This window comes from Pygocentrus nattereri, chromosome 15 (genome assembly GCF_015220715.1).
Source record: "Pygocentrus nattereri isolate fPygNat1 chromosome 15, fPygNat1.pri, whole genome shotgun sequence".
In the NCBI taxonomy this organism is placed as follows: domain Eukaryota; kingdom Metazoa; phylum Chordata; class Actinopteri; order Characiformes; family Serrasalmidae; genus Pygocentrus; species Pygocentrus nattereri.
The window spans coordinates 30,482,441-30,503,364 of NC_051225.1; the positions used below are offsets into that span (position 1 = coordinate 30,482,441).

The window sequence follows — 20,924 nt, forward strand, 5'->3', positions numbered from 1 at the left end:
TACAGTACAGCTTGTAAAAATACAAAAATTTCAATAACCTATAAACAGTCAGGTCGGAAGAGCTTTTATAACACTTTTTTTGGGTTTGTAATAATATATTGGAGGAAAATCAAAATTAAATTATTTCCTGTTCATTCTAAAGGCAGCAGATCAGTAAGGATATTTGGTCCAAATAGCGTTTTTTTTTTTTGTTTGTTTTTAGTTTTGAGCTAGAGCTTTGAGACAAATGTTGCTAACAAGTAGTGGATGCTTATGAACTAGTTGGCACTGAAAGCAGTGCGTCACATAGCTAGCGACCATAACCGCAACCAACATTTATAAACTTCATAGAAGTTTTCTTGCTTCATCCAATCAGAACAGGGACAACTACATCCGCTCCTGCAAGCTCCTCCCAGATGGACGGACATTGATAGTTGGAGGTGAAGCCAGCACTCTGTCCATCTGGGACTTGGCTACGCCCACTCCACGCATTAAGGCAGAGTTGACGTCCTCTGCTCCAGCTTGCTACGCCCTGGCCATCAGTCCAGACAACAAGGTGTGCTTCTCGTGCTGCAGCGACGGCAACATCGTAGTGTGGGACCTGCACAACCAGACGCTCGTCAGGTAACCACAGAGGCACCAGCTGTGAGAGTCGAGTGACTTAGTTTGTGCAGTTCATCAGATTCTAGTCAGAACTTGAGTTGCATAATAATGTAATTAGTGTTCATGTTTATTGTTTTTCCTCGTCCACAGGCAGTTCCAGGGCCACACAGACGGAGCCAGCTGTATTGACATCTCCAACGACGGGACTAAACTGTGGACGGGGGGTCTGGACAACACAGTGCGCTGCTGGGACCTGAGAGAGGGCCGGCAGCTCCAGCAGCACGACTTCACCTCACAGGTACTGCAGCATCAGGGAACTGTGGGAAGCTGAATCATACTAAAAACACGCTTGAGGTTTTTTAATCATATAGGTAACCTAATTTCTGTCCATGTCTGTGTAGATCTTCTCTTTGGGCTACTGTCCTACAGGGGAGTGGCTCGCAGTGGGCATGGAGAGCAGTAATGTAGAAGTGCTGCACGTCTCCAAACCAGACAAATACCAGCTGCACCTGCACGAGAGCTGTGTGCTCTCTCTAAAGTTTGCCTACTGCGGTACGACTTTTACTTCCTCTTAATGCATTTTTCCTTTTGTTTTCCTTAATATTTTGTGTGTAGCTTGATACAGAGAATAGTTTGGACCTTTTAAAATGAGCTTCACTTCTTTTCTTACTCTATTTTGTAGGTAAATGGTTTGTAAGCACAGGTAAAGATAATCTACTGAACGCATGGCGAACTCCTTATGGCTCCAGCATATTCCAGGTAGCGTACTGTTTCGGTTTTATTTTGGTCACAGTTAACTATTTAATTACAATTTTCAGTATCATTCTAATGTTTTGTATCATTTGCTGCATAATTATTCATTCTTAAGGTCACTTTAGAGTTGAAGGAAAGACCGAAATAGATGCGCTCATTTTGATGGGCAAACTCTCAAACTCCTGTTTTTTTGCCTCCAGTCGAAAGAGTCATCATCAGTCCTCAGCTGTGACATCTCCCCTGATGACCAGTTCATCGTGACCGGCTCCGGAGACAAGAAGGCCACTGTGTATGAAGTCATTTACTAAAACAAATGCAGACTGGACAGTCCCTCATCGAGAGAAGTGCTAAGCGGACGGCAGAGCGGAAACCAAGAATCGCCTTTGATTTGGCCAGTGACTCGCGCAGCAGAGCAGTGGGACACAGACTTGGAAAAAGCTCATACTTTTTTTTTTTTCTTTTTTTTTTCCCCTCCCTGACTTCCATTAGGGGCAGGCGTAGAGGGGAGACAGTGGAGCTCCAGAACAGGACTGACCTTGTTGTTTTTTTAATGCTGTGAGAAAGCTGGTAGTCTAGCTTCAGAGACATGGGATTCCTCCAAAGACCTCTCCTTTCCTTTTTTGTTTTTCCTTTTGTTCTTTTTTTAACAAGATGAAACCTCTGTAGTGAATGAAATAGCAAAGAAATTCTTTTTTTTTTTTTTTCTTTCTTTTTTACATTCTCTTTCCATGTGGAAATGGACAGTGGGGGAGCAGCAGTACGCTGAGCAGGTTTGGGCCGGTTTCAGAGGAAGGACTAAAGACTGCGGCCATTTCTCTGCCCTCTTCATCCAGTCTGTGCTGAGCCTCTTGAGACTCGGCTCATCTCAGCTGTGCAGCTTGGCGCTTCAGACAGATCCAAATGGCTCGAATTCAGCAGCAGTATGATTGTGTAATGATAAGATGACAGTCCCATCTAGGGTCGTGATTTTAATATTCTACGATTTCAGGGAAATGGCTGTATCGACACTCCACATTAGCGCGTTTTCTCGTGTATACTGTATGTTGGGTCACAATGAAAAGTATTTTGACTTTCGTTGGATACTTCTTATGTATGAACTGTAAATAAAGCTCCTTAAAAGCAAAACAAACCAAAACCCAGTTTAATACACTGACTGCATTAGTTTGTCTATAGACTACTGTGCAAAAGGCAGAGATCACCAGTCATGTTTGTGTCAAGAACAAAGCGGAAAACATTAAAGAGAAAATTACACAGAATCTTTAACAATTAATGTAATATCATTTATATGGTATTCAGTGTTTACACCCTTTACCTATTATTACTATTATTATTGTTGTTATTATTATTCTTATTATTATAGCATTTACTTTTTTCAAGAGACTCACTTTGTCTTTCAAAGAAATTTGCAGGGATGTTTTTCCACACCTCTGAAGTTCAGTCTTAGAAGTTGGGTGCATTTTCTGTTTTTTCAAAATCCAAATAATGCCAAGCACATTTAGTGATGCAGAGGTCTGGACTCTAGGTTGGTCAGTCCATTGAACACCAGATTCTTTGAGCTGCTAATTTTTTCTCAGTAACTCAGCACATTGTTGTCTTTTCATAGTGGACGGATGGACAGAAACACCTGGATTTTTTTAAGAACTGAGGGCAGCTTGATTTTTCTCCTATCAAAGATGTGTTTTATCAAAGTGCTATTTATCTGATAGTGGCTGAGTGGTGGTCTACCAGGTCTTGTCTGGCTGTCAGGAGCCCCTTTTTCCTTGCATCTTTTAATCATTTTTGAACTCCCGTGTTTTAACTGAATATAAATAAAGAATGGTCTCTGACTTTTGTACCATCAAATTAACACTGCGTCATAGTACATAAAGTAACTCATTGAGAATGACTGTTATATTGCCGTGTCATTCAGGTTAAATGAGATTTTACTCTCCGTAGTCATTTTGCACAGATGTAGTAAACAGCCCCACAAAGACGAGAGCTTCAAAATATGACCACAAGTTTAATTAATCAATGTATGCATGTCTGGTACATCACACAGGAAGTGCTACAGAGGGATATCACAGCTGTGCCTTTGCAGAAAAAAAGTCCTTGGCTTCAGAGAGAGGGAGAGAAAGTGAGCGCTTGACACTGGACACTGTTTTTCAGTATAGAAACAAAGCGTTAGGCAACAGTAGATACAGATATTCCAATAGCATGACATTTAAAGATAGGCTGTGATGATAAGGCAGTGGAGAAGGTCTGGCATACACAAGACAAATCCCACTGTCTTTGGGCAGCCATAGATTCAGCAATTTATAGAAAGGAGAAAGGAAAACATACACCATACTTTCTGCATAACAGACTGAACAAAACACTGTAGCACTATTACTAATTTCCATTAAAAAAAATCATACAGTTCTTTGTTGTGTTTGGACAGGTAGCAAGCAAAAGATTCCGTTTTCAGTCCATCCAAAAGTTTCTTTTTTCCTTCCTTTTTATATATATTTTTTGCGATTCCGAGAGAAGCCCTCTGGTTCACAGATCAGATAAAGTTGAAGAAACGGAACATGTTAAAGAAAACAAAAGAACAAAATTTGCTCCCAGCAGGGTTTCGTGGTGCGTGGATCGCTTGACTTAATCCTTCAAACATCACAGATTGGGTGGGCAACCACAGCTCTTTAAAACTGTGAGGTACAACAGGGCTATAGCCTAGGGCCTCTTGGGCATGAAGCTAACCTGAGTCTGGCTGCAGGGAGAGTGGATTTCTCTGGCACTGTTACAAAGTTCTGAATTGCTTTTATGTTTTATGCCTCAATCAAACAAGCTTCAACCAACCATGTTCTGCAGTGATGTGAGATCCAGTGGTCAGCGTACATTTTTAACTGACTCTAAAGCAAAACAATGTGGTCTTAAGTGATGTGTACATGCACTGGGCCACTGGAATAACAGTGAACAGTGCTGCTGTTCAGTATTTGCTGCATGAAACCTACTGAGAGATCAACCTGCTCCTCATTAGACTCCGGGGAAGTCTCTGGTGGGAGATGAAAATAAAACGCAGGCTGGAGAATTCAGCTGGGAATCACCATATGAATATTTAATTGGAATATATAGGGAAGTAGCATACTGTGTTTTTGAACACATCATAACTGGAACACTAGTTCTAATCTGAAGAGTATAAGTCCTGTGCTCTGTGTGGTGAAGGACAGCCTTGTTTCCCATCATTATTAAGCGCAGTACGGTGCAGGTGCTGGTTAGCCCACGTATAAAAATCTGGACAGCTGTGGTACGTTCAGACATCAAACTTGAAAATTTTCAGATTTTACCACAAACTTTTCTGTAAATACAGATCATAATTCTTTGTTACCCAGATTTACGAGCATGAATATTCTATTTTAACACACTGACTGGCAAACAGTGCACCAATATGGTCAACTAAATATAGTAAACACTTCAGTGTTTGTAAATGACTGACAACCTAACGCTACTGAATACGCACGTCCCCATCAGGAACCAAGGAACCTCAATTTGCTGTGCGAGATGATGGCTGTGGGTAGTGTAGGAGAAGTCTGGCACCACACATCAGCCCATAACTAGCCAATGACTTTTTTGACAAGTAATTCTTGTCCTTTCAATCAAAAACAGCTTTTAAATGGTAAGTTTTATTGATGGCTCTATTGATATGTTATTTCCAGCTACCATAACACTGACTTTATCACTTTATACAAGTATCCCTCCAAACTTTCACATGGATTTGTCAAATTTCATCACCAGCAAACCTGAATTACCATAATGAAGTAGTGATGGGCCAAACCAGCCACTGAGTCTCTAACTGTAAATAACAGTAGGTCACATTAATCTTATTTGTATTTATTCTAATACGGCTTTTCTGAGCAAATAAACACACTTTTACTTAAGATAAAGAGCTTCTTACCTGCAATTTTTTCAGGTGTTTAAAACTTTTACACAGTATTGTATATAAATGTATGTATGTGTGTATGTATGTGTGTATGTATCGCTGCTGTCGGAACAAGATCACAGAGTCAACAGAACCAGACTTTTTTAAAGTAAGTCATTTTGGGCTATTTATTTTGGTCAGTTCATTGAATGCATGAATTTTTGAAATTATGTCAAAAAAAAACAAAAATGGAGATACGAGTTTTTGTGCCGACAGCAGCAAAAAAAAATTTCATCTTAAGGTTTGTAGACCCCCGCTCAACAAACATTACAGCAGTAAACAGTGCATCCTCTACACTTCTATTTCATATTTGCTATATATTATTTTCTATAAGTGTAGAGGCAAAATCACAAATGACTGGTGGTTTGATGTGCCAAATTTCCAAATATCTAACTTGATTAGTGTCAGAATGCACTGTTACTCTTCACCAAGTGCATTTATCTGTGCAGTGCAGTGATGTTGCTTGTGCTCATATCCTCCCAGGCTGGTACCTATTGTGTGATGGGGGAGACCCAGCTAGCGGGAAGGAACAGGCAATGACTAAATTAGAGAGGAAATTGGGTTTAAAATCCAGCCAAGGCCAGGCCACAGCTTGCTCATTCTGCTGTCTCTGGGTTTTTCGTGGGGGGTTGCTTGTGTTGAGGCTCGTTACAGTGGAGTTTCTTTTGGGACTAATGAATCGATTGTCTGGTATGTGTGTTTTCTGTGAGCTGCAGCTCCCTAAGTGCTCACTGTCTCCTGTGGGCTTTTCTCCTCTCTGCTGAGCTCTTCATCTAGAGACTGCGCTAATTACCCTCCCTCTCTCGCTACTTTCTCTCCCTCTCTGTCTCATTCTTTATCTCTCACTGTCGTTCTCTCTCTCTCTCTGGGGATATGGAATGGGGTTGGTGGAGGTGAGGGGGGGTACTTGCAGGTACTGAGCAGGAAATACTGTCTGGGAAGAGGATGCATTGTTGCCCATGGTTGCCCACTTTTTATTCACTCATTCTTTCTTCCATCCATTCATCCATCGCTCCCTCTCTCTCTCCTGTTGCCCTGTTGCCTCAGTACACCACCTCATACACAGTGGCTTTCTTATCTCCGGACCCTGTGACGATGTACTTGTCGTCGGGCGAGACGTCGCAGCTCAGAACAGACGAGGACTCCTTGGACTACAGAGAGAGAGAGAGAGAGAGAGAGAGGAGGAAGGGAGGTGAAAAATGCGCATGTCAGACTAGCTTGCGTACAATGATGAGGCTGAGCCAAAATAAATAGCACCCTAGTTGGCTACATCAGCGGGTTCATTTAAAATATTAATCGCGCAGGCCGCATTTTTTCTCTCCTTCCCGGCCGCCGATAAAGTCATCAGCCCTGCCGGTCTCTCTGAACAGCTGTATCTATTCTACACAGAGCACACACTCTCAACAAACAAGGGCTATCAATCTCGCGGCAATGCGCCGAGGGTCTTTCTGACAGTCATACAAATGACTCTGAGAATCAAAGGAAGGTGCTGAGAGACATCAGACGCATGGTAAGGTGAGCTCAAAGGCAAGGAAGCTGAGCCTCACTTGATTTTGATTACAGTTCTTTAAGAAACGATTCAGTCATCAAGAAATGTTGGATTTCATCATGAATTGATCCAATTAAGTCAGTACGATTCACAATTAGTCCTAAACATACACTCAATATGAAAACGTGACTGCAGGAGCGATTACAGTGCAGCAGACAAAAAGAATTTTATTTAGTCTGAAACTGCTATTTTGGACACAACAGTTGTATGCAAAAGTTTGGGTGCACTTGGTCAAGCTACATACTTTGTTGATTCTTTGAATGAAAGTAAGTTAACATCCTCTAAAGCCCACGTGTCAAACACAAGACCTGCCCGTGAGTCAGAGTCAGCCTGTGACACTGTCTTATTCAGCCTGTGAAATTGTCTGTTCCCTTTTATTTTTTGCCTGTTTAACCCTGAAATGCCCTACAGTTACCAGCATGTTCGGCTCACGGCAAAATGTTAAGTAAAAATTAAACACAGCTGGTCCACAGATTTGCTGATATTTCTAAATATGACCCTTTTAGTGGAGTTTGACACCCCTGATCTACAGAGAACAAACTTTGGCACATTTTAATGCACCACTGATGTTCGTTTGCTGAATTTACCATATTGGGGGGGGGGCTAGAAGGTGGTCTGTACACAGGTTTTGCCACATATTGTATTTTGTATTTTCCAACATCTTAAACTGAAATAAACAGAAATTGTACACTGAAAATGTGCAGAAAAATGGCACAATAAAGTTTGATCCCCATAGAGGCAATTTACCCAGGGGTGTTCAAACTGCATATAGATTCATTGATTCAAACTTAATCTACTCAGTTCAGCAAAGTCACCTGCTACCCATACTGCCCACATATGAGAGCATGAGAGCAACTGTACAATGGTTTTTAATAACTTGCTGTATTAATACACAGTTCAAACAATGGGCGCAATCATATGTATGCACAAGTATTTTACAATGGCTTTAAACATGAGGAGAGCGGATGGGCCTTGGCCTCCGTCTTCTGATGATTTCTAACTATTCTCTCTCTGATTTTTTTCCTCTGTTATCCTTCATCTCTCTTACCTGGAAGATGCTGGCTCCATACGGTGTTCTCCATGCATTTAACAGATTGTCTTTTCCCGTGCTGACAAACCATTTGCCTGTGAAACACAAAGAACAGCTCAGCGTGTATCACAGTGCACTTCTATACATATTCTTTCGAACAAAAGAAAGAGGCGGTGCCAGTGTTAGGCTGCTCGTACCGCAGTAGGCAAACTTTAGAGAGAGCACACAGCTCTCGTGCAGGTGCAGCTGGTATTTGTCTGGTTTGGAGACGTGCAGCACTTCTACATTACTGCTCTCCATGCCCACTGCGAGCCACTCCCCTGTAGGACAGTAGCCCAAAGAGAAGATCTACACAGACATGGACAGAAATTAGGTTACCTATATGATTAAAAAACCTCAAGCGTGTTTTTAGTATGATTCAGCTTCCCACAGTTCCCTGGTGCTGCAGTACCTGTGAGGTGAAGTCGTGCTGCTGGAGCTGCCGGCCCTCTCTCAGGTCCCAGCAGCGCACTGTGTTGTCCAGACCCCCTGTCCACAGTTTAGTCCCGTCATTGGAGATATCGATACAGCTGGCTCCATCTGTGTGGCCCTGGAACTGCCTGTGGACGAGGAAAAACAATAAACAATAAACGATGTGGACACTAATTACTCTATTGTGTAACTCAGGAGTTTCTGGCTGAGTCCGCCACATTGTAGTGCTGTATTTTCTTCACAGTGGAGAAAGGATGCCTGCTCTCTTGGACTGTTATGTAATTGTTATTATGCATCTTTCTCTGGCAAAGCGAATGTAGCATACCTTCAAACTTATAACACACGCCTGAGGCTTAAGATTATTGTTGCACCTTTGAGGATAAATTTATGTTGTTTGTAACTTAATGAACAAAAATGTGCCTGTACAGTTTTGTTCTGACAGTGGAGGCAGAAAAGTGATGAGGTTAGAATTTCGTCGTCATGCCCATAAACGAGCTACAGACTCAAATCAGCACTGAGAAGATTTAAAAGAGAGACAAGTACAATGAGTAAAATAAACTTAGTTATAAAATAAAAAGCACATATGAACAGTCAGCAGGTGCGCAGAAGCATCGGTTAAAAGTTTTTCATTTTTAAAAACAATATTAGACCTCTTGTCTTTCACTGGGCTTGGACTGTACACTCAGCAAGGGAAGAGGGTCTCTTCACTGTAATGAAACTGCAGTGCTAAACCCTCTATGTATGTTTCCATGGTTACCTGACGAGCGTCTGGTTGTGCAGGTCCCACACTACGATGTTGCCGTCGCTGCAGCACGAGAAGCACACCTTGTTGTCTGGACTGATGGCCAGTGCATAGCAAGCTGGAGCAGAGGATGTTAACTCCGCTTTAATGCGTGGAGTGGGCGTAGCCAAGTCCCAGATGGACAGAGTGCTGGCTTCACCTCCAACTATCAATGTCCGCCCATCTGGGAGGAGCTTGCAGGAGCGAATGTAGTTGTCCCTGTTCTGATTGGATGAAGCGACAGAAAAAGCTCTGATGATTTCTGGGAACTAAAAAGTACATGTATGTGATTTTCAGTTGATTTTCATTCAGTAGAATCATTCTTATATTTAAACTCTAAAGGTTTACTACTCATTTCATTGTTAAGTTCTGGAAGGAAACAAAGGGCATTCTTGAAACACACAAAGAAAACTGGCCAATCAGGAACAGTTTTTCTCTGTAGTATCTCAGTAGATTTATCTAAGGGAGATTTTCTACTGGTTAGGACTTCAGGAGCTGAAGAGAAGGCCAAATGCGTATTATCATAATTACGAAGTGACACAGGATTCAACCAATCACATTTTGATTTCCAATCACCAGGACCCACTTGAGAAAAAAGCAACGCTAGGCCTTCTGAAAGTTCTAGATACATCACTGAAAGTAAATATGAGTAGCAGCCTAAACAATGGGCTGTGAGATTTAAAAAAAAAAAGCAGCGGCAGCTCTGCCACTGAAACTGCTGTAATGTAAAACATCCTAATATGTCTGTCACAAGCTCCAAGTTATATGCATATATGCATACATTATAGTTGCTGGATTGTTTAGACACATTAGGTAAGGGGTGAGTGCCACCTGCTGTATTTTGGGACAGGATTAGGTTTACGGCTAGGTAGGTTAGATCTGTTTCTTTGGTTTATTTCTTTGGCACCGTCCATCGTCCACCCTTGTGGTTGGTTGGGCTTTATTAGTTAATGTTTTGTATATTGAATGGTCTGTCATTCTTTTTCTTTTCTTATTTAGTTAGTTTTTTAGTTTGTTTTTGTCTGTTCTTATAAGTGACGCTCTTGTATCGAACATTTTCCAAGTGCAGAAAATTAGGTGTATTGGCGCTAGTTTAGTGCTAACAACTAACTACTTGAATTCAATTGGGATGCTAGCAGAAGTTAGCATTATCGTAGACCTGTTTTTTTTTCTCGTGTTTTAACTGAGATATGAAATATAAGGCCCAAACTGAAGGCCTAGCTCCAATAGTCACGGTTTGCCAGTGACTGACAGATGCTAATTTAAAACAATAAAGTTATTCAAATATAAACAGTTTTTGCACTGTATGATTTACATCTCAGGTGATGTACTACATTTGAGGTAAAAGCAAAATTATGTAACTTTAAGTGCCATACAACCTGTTTGAACATAACTAACAAACATACATTGTTAGAATTTCAGCTTTTCACTTGCTGTACCTAAATTAATTCCACCAACCCCTTCCCCCTAAATAGAGCGACTGAGAGAGGGTGAACTGACCAGACAGTCCAGTTGGGCCATTGGGCTTTTGCTGCCCGGCTGGCTGATGTCCCATACTTTGACGCAGCCTTTGCCGCCGGTGTAGACGTGCCGCGTGGAGGTGCTGATGGTGACGGCGCACACCACCTCTCCATGGCTGAGGGTGTGGATTTGGCGGGCATGGCGAGGGATGCCAGGTCCCAGGAGGGCATCAGGAGGGAAGGGCACCGGCTGCATCTGCCCATCCGCACTCACATGGAACGAGTAGGCACTGGACAGAATGTGAAAGAGACACACAGGTTAAGACAGAGATAGAGGAAAGAAAGAGTGAGGGAGGGTTTATAACTTTTGAGTGGTTTTATGTAGCAAAACATTCATAATTAATTTTTACATGACCATTTTCAACTTCTCTTAATCTCTTAGAATTCAACAGGTTATTTGGTTACCATACCTTTAAGACTGGTATATAAAAATGGCCTCTGGCTTCTGATTGGGTTCCCTGTTATATATGTCATTCTAAAAGCTGTCTGGACCATTTCTAACTACTGGAAGCTTTGGAAGGCAGCTGTGACACACTTTTTTTGGCAACAGCCAGGAACAGCACAACATTTAATCATTTTGTGACATCACAACCATGATGAACTAAAATGGGGCTATTTTTGCAGCTTAGCATATATACATGGACTTCATGGATTAGGGATGTTGTACTACAGAACATCTCTACTCCATACAAAGCTACTGCAACATATACAGGATGCACAAGACAGACCATACCAAAGCAGGAGAATGCAATGCTGGTAAGCTCTTTACCAATCAATTGCAATCTACAAGAGTTTGTTGTATTGGGAAAACAAGGACACAGCCTAGCAGAACTGCAACAAGAACACGGCTTGCCTTGAACAAATCCAAAATTCTAAAGGTTTAATACACAATAAATGCTCCAAGGCTTCAGTGACTGAATTAAAGCTTCACAAAATGTGAAGCTTTAATTCAGTCACTGAAGCCTTGGAGCAAGAGCACTTCGTACGAATAAAAGTCTGTGGCATATACAGCTAACTAGAAAGGTAGAATGAATGAACAGGTTTAAACTGTTCTAAGAGAGGTGTGGAATAAAAAGAGTCAATTAAAACCTGAAACATCCACAGTGCTGCACAAAAATCAGAGGCCCTCGTTTGATTAATTTAATTTCATTTAATTACGCTATTGATTTTTCTGGAGATACTTCTGAGGATATTAGATTAAACATCAGCATACAGAAAGAGAAAGTCAGAGCAAAGTACACGAAGAAATGGGACTTTTCAAAACTGGAATTCAAAAAATATAGAAAAATTCAAAGAAACAGAAAATGAGACTCCTAACAACAGGGCAAGACCAGGTAGACCACCAAAACCGCCCAGCACTTCATCTTTGAGAGAGAGGAGAACATCACGCTCCACTCTTACTTCAGATCTGAACAAAGCACAGGTGTTAACTGAGCCGGAAGGCTTACAATACATGAATCACGGGAAGCAGGAAATGCAACTTCTAAGACTGAACTTTGGAGGTGTGGGAAAACATTCCTTTGGATTTCTTCAAAAACTGAAAGTTTCCTGAATAAAATGGAAGCTGTTATAAAGGCACACAATGAACACACTAAGCACTGCAAATACTATTTGAGCTGTAGACGCCTCTGCATCATTCTCTGTTTAATATACGTTTTCTGCCTTTTCCCTGATGCTGAAAAATGAACAGCTCACTTGACAGCCATTTTGATTGGAAATGAACTGAATGGCGGGTGGTCTCAGACTTCTGCACAGTAGTCTACATCTCTGAATTTTAACATTAGATAAAAATAATAAGCTGTACTGTTTCTCTATTACTGACAACAGACACGCCACATGGTTCATGATGAATACAAAGACTGGACTTCGCTGTTTTCATAAATATTTAAGCCACCACATTTTTATAGAATGAACTAGCACTTCTGGATCACCTGTTTAAATTTACCGTGTGAGAGGCTGAACAAAAAGAACTGATAAAAAAAAGAGAGAGAAAATAAACACCTGAGTTTTCTACATGAACCATCTGTCGTGTGTATAGATACTTAGTCGGGGAGATGAGCCCTGTAAACACTTCAGTAATGGGCATGCTGTTTAGTTAAATGTGAGAACTCAGAGGCTCTGGTGTACTTTTTAGACCCTGCTGATTATTTTTAGAGCTAAATTACAAATTTACATCTTTCGCAACAAATGAACTCTTCAAAAAGCACTCACATTTTTCTGTGTGACCCATCTGTGCCTCTCACTCTGGCTGTAAAATTAGTGATGGATGGCTTTTAAAGCTCCATTCTTCAGGTGATCTGACAGGAGTACCATTGTGTTAAATCAGCCTTCTACTTGAACAAAACACCAAGTTTTGAAATACAGGATTTATAAATTGGGTTGTCAAGTTAGCCAGTTATAATGAGTAAACCCGAACGAGTGCATGGAAATAAAAAAGAAAAGAAGCTGAGGAGGGACAAAGAGGATACGCACATTTTATTTGAAACTTGGCTGTTTTCAGAAGTCATTTCAATGGATTACAACAAAGGACTGTGTCAGCGCATTCGATGGCTCTGTAGCAGTGATTTAAACTTCTAATGCTGTACTAACAGGTAGCTGAGCAATGCATACAATAAACAATGTCTAAGGTCCCTTAGTACAGGGGTTATACACTTTGTAGTTATACACTGCCCACCTATGTATAACTACAAAGCATAGCAATTCACAGGAAAACTAAAATCAGCCTTTTTAAATACAGCTTTATTTTTCTTTTCTTAAACGTTGACACTGAAAACCAGCGAATCAAGGCCTGAAAAGGACTGGCTATTCTAGCTGACAGCAGGTTTGTAAAATTTGCAGGAATGTAAAACATACAGTTGTAGTGATGCTAAAATGGGCGAAAAAAGGAAAAAAAAAAAGAAATACATGACTTAGATTGGTGAGTTGAAGCTGCAGTCCATTGCGTTTTCACTCAAAATGTTTTCCCAAAAGCGTGATTGTTTGGTCTCGAGATTTCTCTGTAGTTTTGAGGGTTTTTGCGATTTGTTTGAAATAAACCACACTCCACTCACTGAGATTTTTGGATTAGCGTCATCACAATTAACAATAATGATAAACCTTGATTGATATCTGCTTTTTTCTCATTGGTTGAGCAATTTGAGTTTAACCCCTCAGGTCGCTAATGCTCAGCCAAATATATACACTCCGCAATCCATGAGCCGAAATGAAAAGCATCTCTTAGTGTTTTATGTCTATTGTTTTTAACAGCAGCTCATGCTGAGAGTCTGTAAAGAGCCAGTTGTTAAAACAGTATCTGAGTGTATGGTGCTGATGTTCTTCTAGAAAAGAAGGAATTGATTCATTTTAATCATAGAATGTTTCCATCAGCAGTGAACTGAACAGGCCTTGGCTTGAAGTGGACCGAGACCCGCAGGTTTCTGCCGGACTGGTTCATCTGTCCGCTGCAGACTCGAATATGAGTGGAGTGTCCACACGTCATGTCCACACCAAACAAAGCACCCTGAGAAACTCCAGCTCTGGCCAACACTGCATCGCGCACTCGCAGCTGTGCTGTCTCTGACATTTAATCAGACGTTTTCAGTTGTATGTCTCTATTAATATTCATATTGGTTATACTGTGAAAACATTTAATTCTCAGATTTTTGTTTATTAAGTTAATCTTTTGTACACTTATGGCTTACAGTGACGTTGCAGGCCCACTACAAACTTCTGGGCCAATAGAGGCTCACAGGTTGAGAAACCCTGCCTTTATATATATATATATATATATATATGTGTGTGTGTGTGTGTGTGTGTGTGTATACAGTCGTATGCAAAAAACATTCACATATCCTCTACAGATAACTTCAAAATGCCATTTGCTCATTTTAGCACACAACTTCAATTTTTTGCTAACATATTGTAAAAAAAAACTAAAAAAACAATTGTGCCATAACTCTTACACAGGTCACACTGCACGTTAAATTCAATAAATAAAAAGTAATTGTGCATTAAAATGTGCAGAAGTGTGTGTTTCTTTTGATGTGTTAGCTTAGAAAATCAGTGAAATTACATTTTAAACAGTGTGTCCAAACTTTTGCCTGTAAATATGACTGTAAGCTATGCACTAGGGCTGCACAACATATCATTAGTTAATCTCAATCTTGGCCTTCTGTGATACTGAAACTGCAGATGTCTGCAATACACAACTGAGCCCACCAACCAGTGTTTTTTACTGTGTGCAGTGAGCATCCTGACCAATCACAGCTCCAGATGAGTGTTTCTGTGGGTGCTTGAATGAATCAAGGTATTCACATAATATAATAATCCAATAAACAAACAGTTTTGACTGAAATAAAGCAGGCTAGTCTTTAACCAGGTCAAAACCCATTCATCAAGGCATTTTAATATATTTCAGGTTCAGAGTATGCAGCAAAAATTTCACAATATTAGTACTTTGTCCATATCATGGAGTCCTTCTACACACCACTATACATTGCTCCAGAACCCTTCATAAACCAGTCTACAAGGACTCATTAGCACAAGGTATAACTTAAAAACTTTCTCTTTTACTTTTTTAATCAAATCCAATGTATCTCATTTTTGCGCCCCCACGGTGCTATTTAGTGAATTCTTCTAGTTATTCTGCATGCTGTGTTGCTTTACAGAATAGACAGACCAAGCTCCAGTCCAGTGTAACTGACCGTCATCAATCAACTGTGTGTCGAGGCACCACTCTGGCTCTGAACACACGTTTAATGAATAATGAGCTCCAGTGATCCCTGTGCTGCATTCTCACACGACTTTTATTTCATTAACACAGTATCAGTGCCTTCATTCATTTGCACTTTCCCCCCAGTTTTCCACTACATAAACGTACTATGCTATTTTTAAAGTTTATTAGAGTGTCTGGTGACAAACTTGTGTGATAAATGACTTATTTTAAAAGCACTGCATCGCATGATTCATAGCATCCTGTACAGAATCAAATCATCTATGTACTAAATCCATTCCTGTACTGTCCTAAATCAAATCCTGTACTGAATCAAATTCTGTATTGTCCTAAATCAAATAATGTACTGAATCTAATTCTCCTGCGCAGAATCAAATCTCGCACATACTAAATTAAATTCTGTACTGTCCTAAATCAAATAATGTACTGAATCAAATCCTGTACGGAATTAAGTCCTTTATATACTAAATCAAATCCTCTAGTGAATTAATCCTGCAATAAATCAAATCCTAACACTAAATTAATCCCGTATTGCATCAAATCCTATACTGAGTCAAATTGTGTACTTTACTGAAAGAAATCTTTTTCAGTGCTGAATCAAACCCCATACTGTACTGAATCAAATCATCCACTGTGCTGAATCAAATCCATAGTAAAATGCAGTTTATATTAGATTTTTTTAAGCCCCTCAAGTAACACACCCTGGAGACACAGCAAACCAAGTTGGCAATGTATTGTTTCAGCATTGTTGGAATTCACAGCTTGTGCAATGTGAAAACAGCCCAAAAAGCACACAAATCAAGCCAGAGAAAATGTCCCACTACACCAAGTAAATTGGCTAGTGATAAAGAAACACAGGAATGACACAACAACCATAGCTGTATACACAACATCACAATTAGATAGGTAAGAAAACAAACAGCATTCTGTGAACACCAGCAGTGTCAGCAGGTGAGAGAGAGGAGCTCTGCTGTTTTAAGCATAATATGACCAGTTACAGACAATACACAGCACTGAGTGTTTCTACTGTGTCCAAAAAAAGGCCTAAACAGCAACAAAACAAAAAAAAAACCCTACTACACCAGATCATTATTCCAAGTGTATGTTCTTGTGTAGGTGTTTGTGTATATGTATATGTGTGTATCCACAATCTTGCCCACATACTTGTTTTAGCGTGTAAACACAATTTGACAACTCAAGAACGCTTATCTTAACTCAAGTGATTCACACAATAGTCGTTAGTTAAGTGCTTAAGAAAAGACTTCATTATAAACACAACAAATGTTAGCGTCCTTTCCAAGTAACAGTGTTATCCAGACCATGGACCGTGGAACGTATTTTTGATAGGTAAGGCCAGGCAAGCTGGTTTCAGTTTAGGGCATTCTGTTGCTTCCTGTGTATGAAGACATCCATATAACCAGCTTCCACATTTCTGTTTTAGACTGTTACTGTGTGTAGAGAGCAGCATGACCAGTTTAATTCAAATCATTTTACAATTAAACAAGTAAATCATAAAGAAACAGAGTCGAAAAGAAAAAGAAATGTTTAATTTTATTGTGTGTATAGTGATACAGGAAGGCTCAGAAGGATTATATAATTCTGTTAAGTGTCTGTATTTTCATGCAACAGAATGAGTAGGATAACACATTCATACTGAGAATACAGTACTTAGTAAAAGCCACAGAACACCCTTCTTTTTTAATTTCCAATCAAAATGGCCATTATGTACAATTTATTACAAAAATGCAACATAAAATTGACATAAAATATAAAATATGACATGACATTAGTCAGTTTTAGCGTGTCCAAGCTTTTGGCAACATTATAGCTTCCCTTCTTTACTCAGTAAGGGTTCTTGAGAGCTACACATTCTTTCAGACCCATAGCGCTGAGTTGTCTTCTCACAGTGGAAGGATGGATAGAAAGATCTACATATCTGAAGTGAGAGTGGAGCTTGATGTTCTCTTTTCACTCAAATATGAAAGCTTTAAGTGCTGTTTATCTGATGGTGACAGTTTTGGTGGTCAAGCACAAGGGCTGCACAATCTTATCCTACCCACCAATCATTTCACACATTCATACATTTTCTAAGCCGCTTCTCCCTCAGGGTCGCGGGGGCATATCATTTCAGTTTTCTATTAATATAAGGCCATTTCCCAGTGCGCTGCACTACAATCCCCATCATAAACTGCAACGTAATGTTTAAGCAAGAGCTTCTAAGTGTTTCAATTTTATATAGCCCTTTTAGTGTTTGAGTTTGACACCCCTGGTCTACCAGGTCGTGCAAGGTTTATAGGAGTCTCAATTTCTCTCTATGTCCAATTTTGGAACAATTTTTTGTACTTACTTTCCTTTAGCCTTCTTCTTCCTTATTTAAGTGGATTATCTAATCTCAGAAATCTTCTGGACAATGAATAACTCATGCTTAGTAGCTGTTCTGAGTGGAAATTAAGTAAATAAATTGTGTTCTCTGACTTTTGCACAGTACTGTACATGGATAGACACTGACTTTTTACAACAATAGACTCATGACACAGGTCTGGCCACAGCCCGGGTGCCCCCCCATTCAGCGGTCCATGGTCCACACCTCACCAGCTGTGTAAAATAATCCCAAAAGGACGTTAAGGAAGGAAGCCTGAAGGAAAAGCCTTAAAGGCAGAAACTCACGGCTTGCCCCCGCTGGAGCCAGGCAGGGAGGAGGACAGCCCTGAGGGCCTGAGGTGAGAGCGCGATTCATACGCCACCTGCAGGACATAGAAGTATAGGGATATTTTAGGCACTTGATCCAAAATGGCACTTAGTAAACACTGCAAGCTTTTTGTGGTGTGTAAGTGATTCTCAGTCCAGTCCTGAAAAGCCAATGACCAGCATCTTTACGTTTCTCTGCTCTAACACAACTATCTCAAATTGTTACTGATCCTATTAATTGAATCTGATGTCTCAGAGGAGACACTGTGTAGTGCGAAAGGGCGCCATAACAGAACTATCAGTGTATACAGCCTATATGTATGTACTCACCATGGGGCTGCGTGTGTAGGCACTGGCTGCAGTACTGATTTGGGGCGAGAGGGTAAGTGAGCCCCCAAAACTGCCTGGACTGGCCAGCTCTCCGTTCAGTCCGGCATGAGACACTACCCCGAAATGAGCCGGGTAAGAAGCAGGGGTCATGGATAGAGGACTGCGCAAAGCTGAAAAAACATAAACACAGCAACACATTCAAATGAGCAGTTTTCTCTCCATAGCTGATGTATCTGTTGACCAGTAACATATGCTGATCCACACTATATATTCAAACGTCTGTAGCCATCTGCTCATTTAGTGTTTCCTTAATATAGAGTTTGTTCTCCTTTTGCTGCAGTAACAGCCTCGACTCTTCTGGGAAGGCTTTACACTAGATGCTGAAACATTGATATGAGGATTTGATTGCATTCAGTCACAAGAGCATTACTGAGATCATTTACTGAAGTGGGATGGTCAGTTCTGGATCACTCCAACTCATCCCAAATGTACTGGATGGAGATTCATTACTTCAGAGAACACAGTCCCACTGCTCCATGGCCCAGTGCTGCATTGGGCAGGGTGACCTCAGGCTCGTGCATCTGCTCAGAGCCTCTCATTCTACTGGCAATGCTTTTCAATGGAGAATTACAAGCAATATGTGCACAATCATACACAGACATTATAAAAACATATCTGATAACTAATATTATTATCAAATATTTTTGATTTTTGGTATCAGTTACAGTCACAAAACCTACATATTTTGTCAACCCTAACTGAAAAGCTTCTTCTGACATTGTGTTCATCATTTTTCACTCAGGTTTTTTAAATGTGGAGGGAACTGCAGATTCTAAACTTTAAATTGATGACATACTTGGGTCTGTAATAAGAAAAAGAATGATTTCATTTTGCTTAAAGGTTTTACTTTTTTGTGGCGGCCCAGAAAGTCTCTGGGCCCCTTATTTTTTCCAGGATATCGGAGTGTAGACTGAAACCTTTTGACACATAATGTCAATAGAATGTAAGTGTAATTAAATTTCTAACTAATTATGCAATTTATGTATTTAATTATGTAATTACATTGAAATAACTACGGAATGTAAATCAATCACCAATAAGACAATGCCTGTAGACATTTAAGAATTAAACATCATGAGAAACGACACAAAGAACAAGATAACAAAGGTAATCAACATACGTGCAAAACTCATTCAAGTACATAAAGGTTCTCATCACCTCTTATACCACTTTATATAGTTAAGTCCACATTAAAACTATGAGGACACACCTCCTCCCCCATGCTCATTTTGTGTGCTGTAGTCAGTAGGCCTGAGAAAGGGTGAAAGGACAGCTGGAGGATAGAACAGCTGTGTCTTACCCAGGGGGTCTGCGGAGGAGGCAGGTTTGGTGACCAGCCGGAGACAGGAAGTGCTGGGCCCGGGGAGTCCGGGGGTAAGAGCCTCACGGTGAGAAGGAGAACTACTGCCCGACTTAGAGGAGGGGGACTGGGGACATTTCTCTGTCTGCTAAACAGCAAAAAATCCTTAATTCAATTATTGTTCTATAAAATGTGAACAGTCATAGACATAGACAGACATAATACACTGCCAAGGACAGCCTGGCCATCAGGACCACTGAGAGAATTCCTGACGGGCCGCTCTATCTGTTGGCAGTGCTGACGGTCGGCTGTCATTATTTTTTCCACATTCACAAACAAGAACTGGCTAAACGGGAGCCAGCAGAACTTAAAATTCTAGTTGTAGTTCAATTTCCACAGCTGGAACCACCATAAAGATTCCAAATGAATTGCCTTCTTGGTTATTTGTTAGCTAGCTAGCTAGTTAGCTTGCTTGCTAGTTAGCGTCACTCATTAAAATGACACAAAGCTGCCCTGTTCTACGCTCACACGCTCTCACACACACACACACACACACACACACACACACACACACACACACACACACACAAAACATACATACAGTCATGTAGGAAAACCACTTTTGGTTCCATAAAGAATAATGAACTATTCTTGTAAATGAGATATATTAGTATGAAGAACCTTTGGAAGGGTTAAAGAACCCTTGAAATGGAAAAAAATGAAATGCTTATTAAAAATGCTTAGTAAAGAGTAAGAAAAGAATCATTTGGGAGATAGCTGATGGGCCAATTATGGTGGGCTCGTCTATCTAAATGGGAGGAAAAGAAGGATTAAAGGACAACAGCAGTCCAGCAGCAGCCTGAGGCAGCAGGATACCTGTGTAGGGTCCTTGCTCTTGCCCGGTGGGGGGCTGTGGGTGGGGGGGCTGTGAGAAGGGGGCAGGCTGGGGGATCGAGGCAGCTCCTTCCTCAGCATGGGGGCTCTATCTAAACCATTGCCATGAGGAGAGTGGGGGGTGCTGCCAACGGGAGAGGAAGGCTCCTGCAGAGAGAGAGCGAGAGAGAGAGAGAGAGAGAGAGAGAGAGAGAGAGAAAGAGAGAAAAAGAGAGAGAAATGTAATTAGAGAAAGCTAAGAAACATAGTATTTATTAAAACACAATCAATTCCATTTTCAGTCATTGGCTAGAGGTTAGGGAACCAGCCTTGTGAAGGTTT

General features: G+C 40.6%; 2 protein-coding genes across 8 annotated transcripts in view; one reads left to right on the forward strand and one right to left on the reverse strand.

Moving 5' to 3' along the window:
• tle2a (TLE family member 2, transcriptional corepressor a) overlaps positions 1 to 2,480 on the forward strand; it is a 52,750-nt gene extending 50,270 nt beyond the window's left edge. For all 5 annotated transcript variants that reach the window (XM_037545517.1, XM_017702269.2, XM_037545519.1 and 2 more), the window contains 5 exons: positions 356 to 603; positions 733 to 880; positions 984 to 1,134; positions 1,265 to 1,341; positions 1,536 to 2,480. In XM_037545517.1, the coding sequence (XP_037401414.1) occupies positions 356 to 603; positions 733 to 880; positions 984 to 1,134; positions 1,265 to 1,341; positions 1,536 to 1,643 (732 nt within the window). In that variant the 3' untranslated portion in view covers positions 1,644 to 2,480. The remainder of the gene's footprint in view (positions 1 to 355; positions 604 to 732; positions 881 to 983; positions 1,135 to 1,264; positions 1,342 to 1,535) is intronic.
• Positions 2,481 to 3,314: 834 nt separating this feature from the next.
• tle2b (TLE family member 2, transcriptional corepressor b) overlaps positions 3,315 to 20,924 on the reverse strand; it is a 101,665-nt gene continuing 84,055 nt past the window's right edge. For 2 of the 3 annotated variants that reach the window (XM_017702278.2, XM_017702276.2), the window contains exons 11-20: positions 20,586 to 20,750; positions 19,710 to 19,857; positions 18,350 to 18,519; positions 17,999 to 18,075; positions 10,601 to 10,850; positions 9,077 to 9,324; positions 8,300 to 8,447; positions 8,046 to 8,196; positions 7,867 to 7,943; positions 3,315 to 6,420 (exon numbers count right to left, since the gene is read on the reverse strand). In XM_017702278.2, the coding sequence (XP_017557767.1) occupies positions 6,313 to 6,420; positions 7,867 to 7,943; positions 8,046 to 8,196; positions 8,300 to 8,447; positions 9,077 to 9,324; positions 10,601 to 10,850; positions 17,999 to 18,075; positions 18,350 to 18,519; positions 19,710 to 19,857; positions 20,586 to 20,750 (1,542 nt within the window). In that variant the 3' untranslated portion in view covers positions 3,315 to 6,312. The remainder of the gene's footprint in view (positions 6,421 to 7,866; positions 7,944 to 8,045; positions 8,197 to 8,299; positions 8,448 to 9,076; positions 9,325 to 10,600; positions 10,851 to 17,998; positions 18,076 to 18,349; positions 18,520 to 19,709; positions 19,858 to 20,585; positions 20,751 to 20,924) is intronic. The other variant, XM_017702277.2, reaches the window with a different exon arrangement.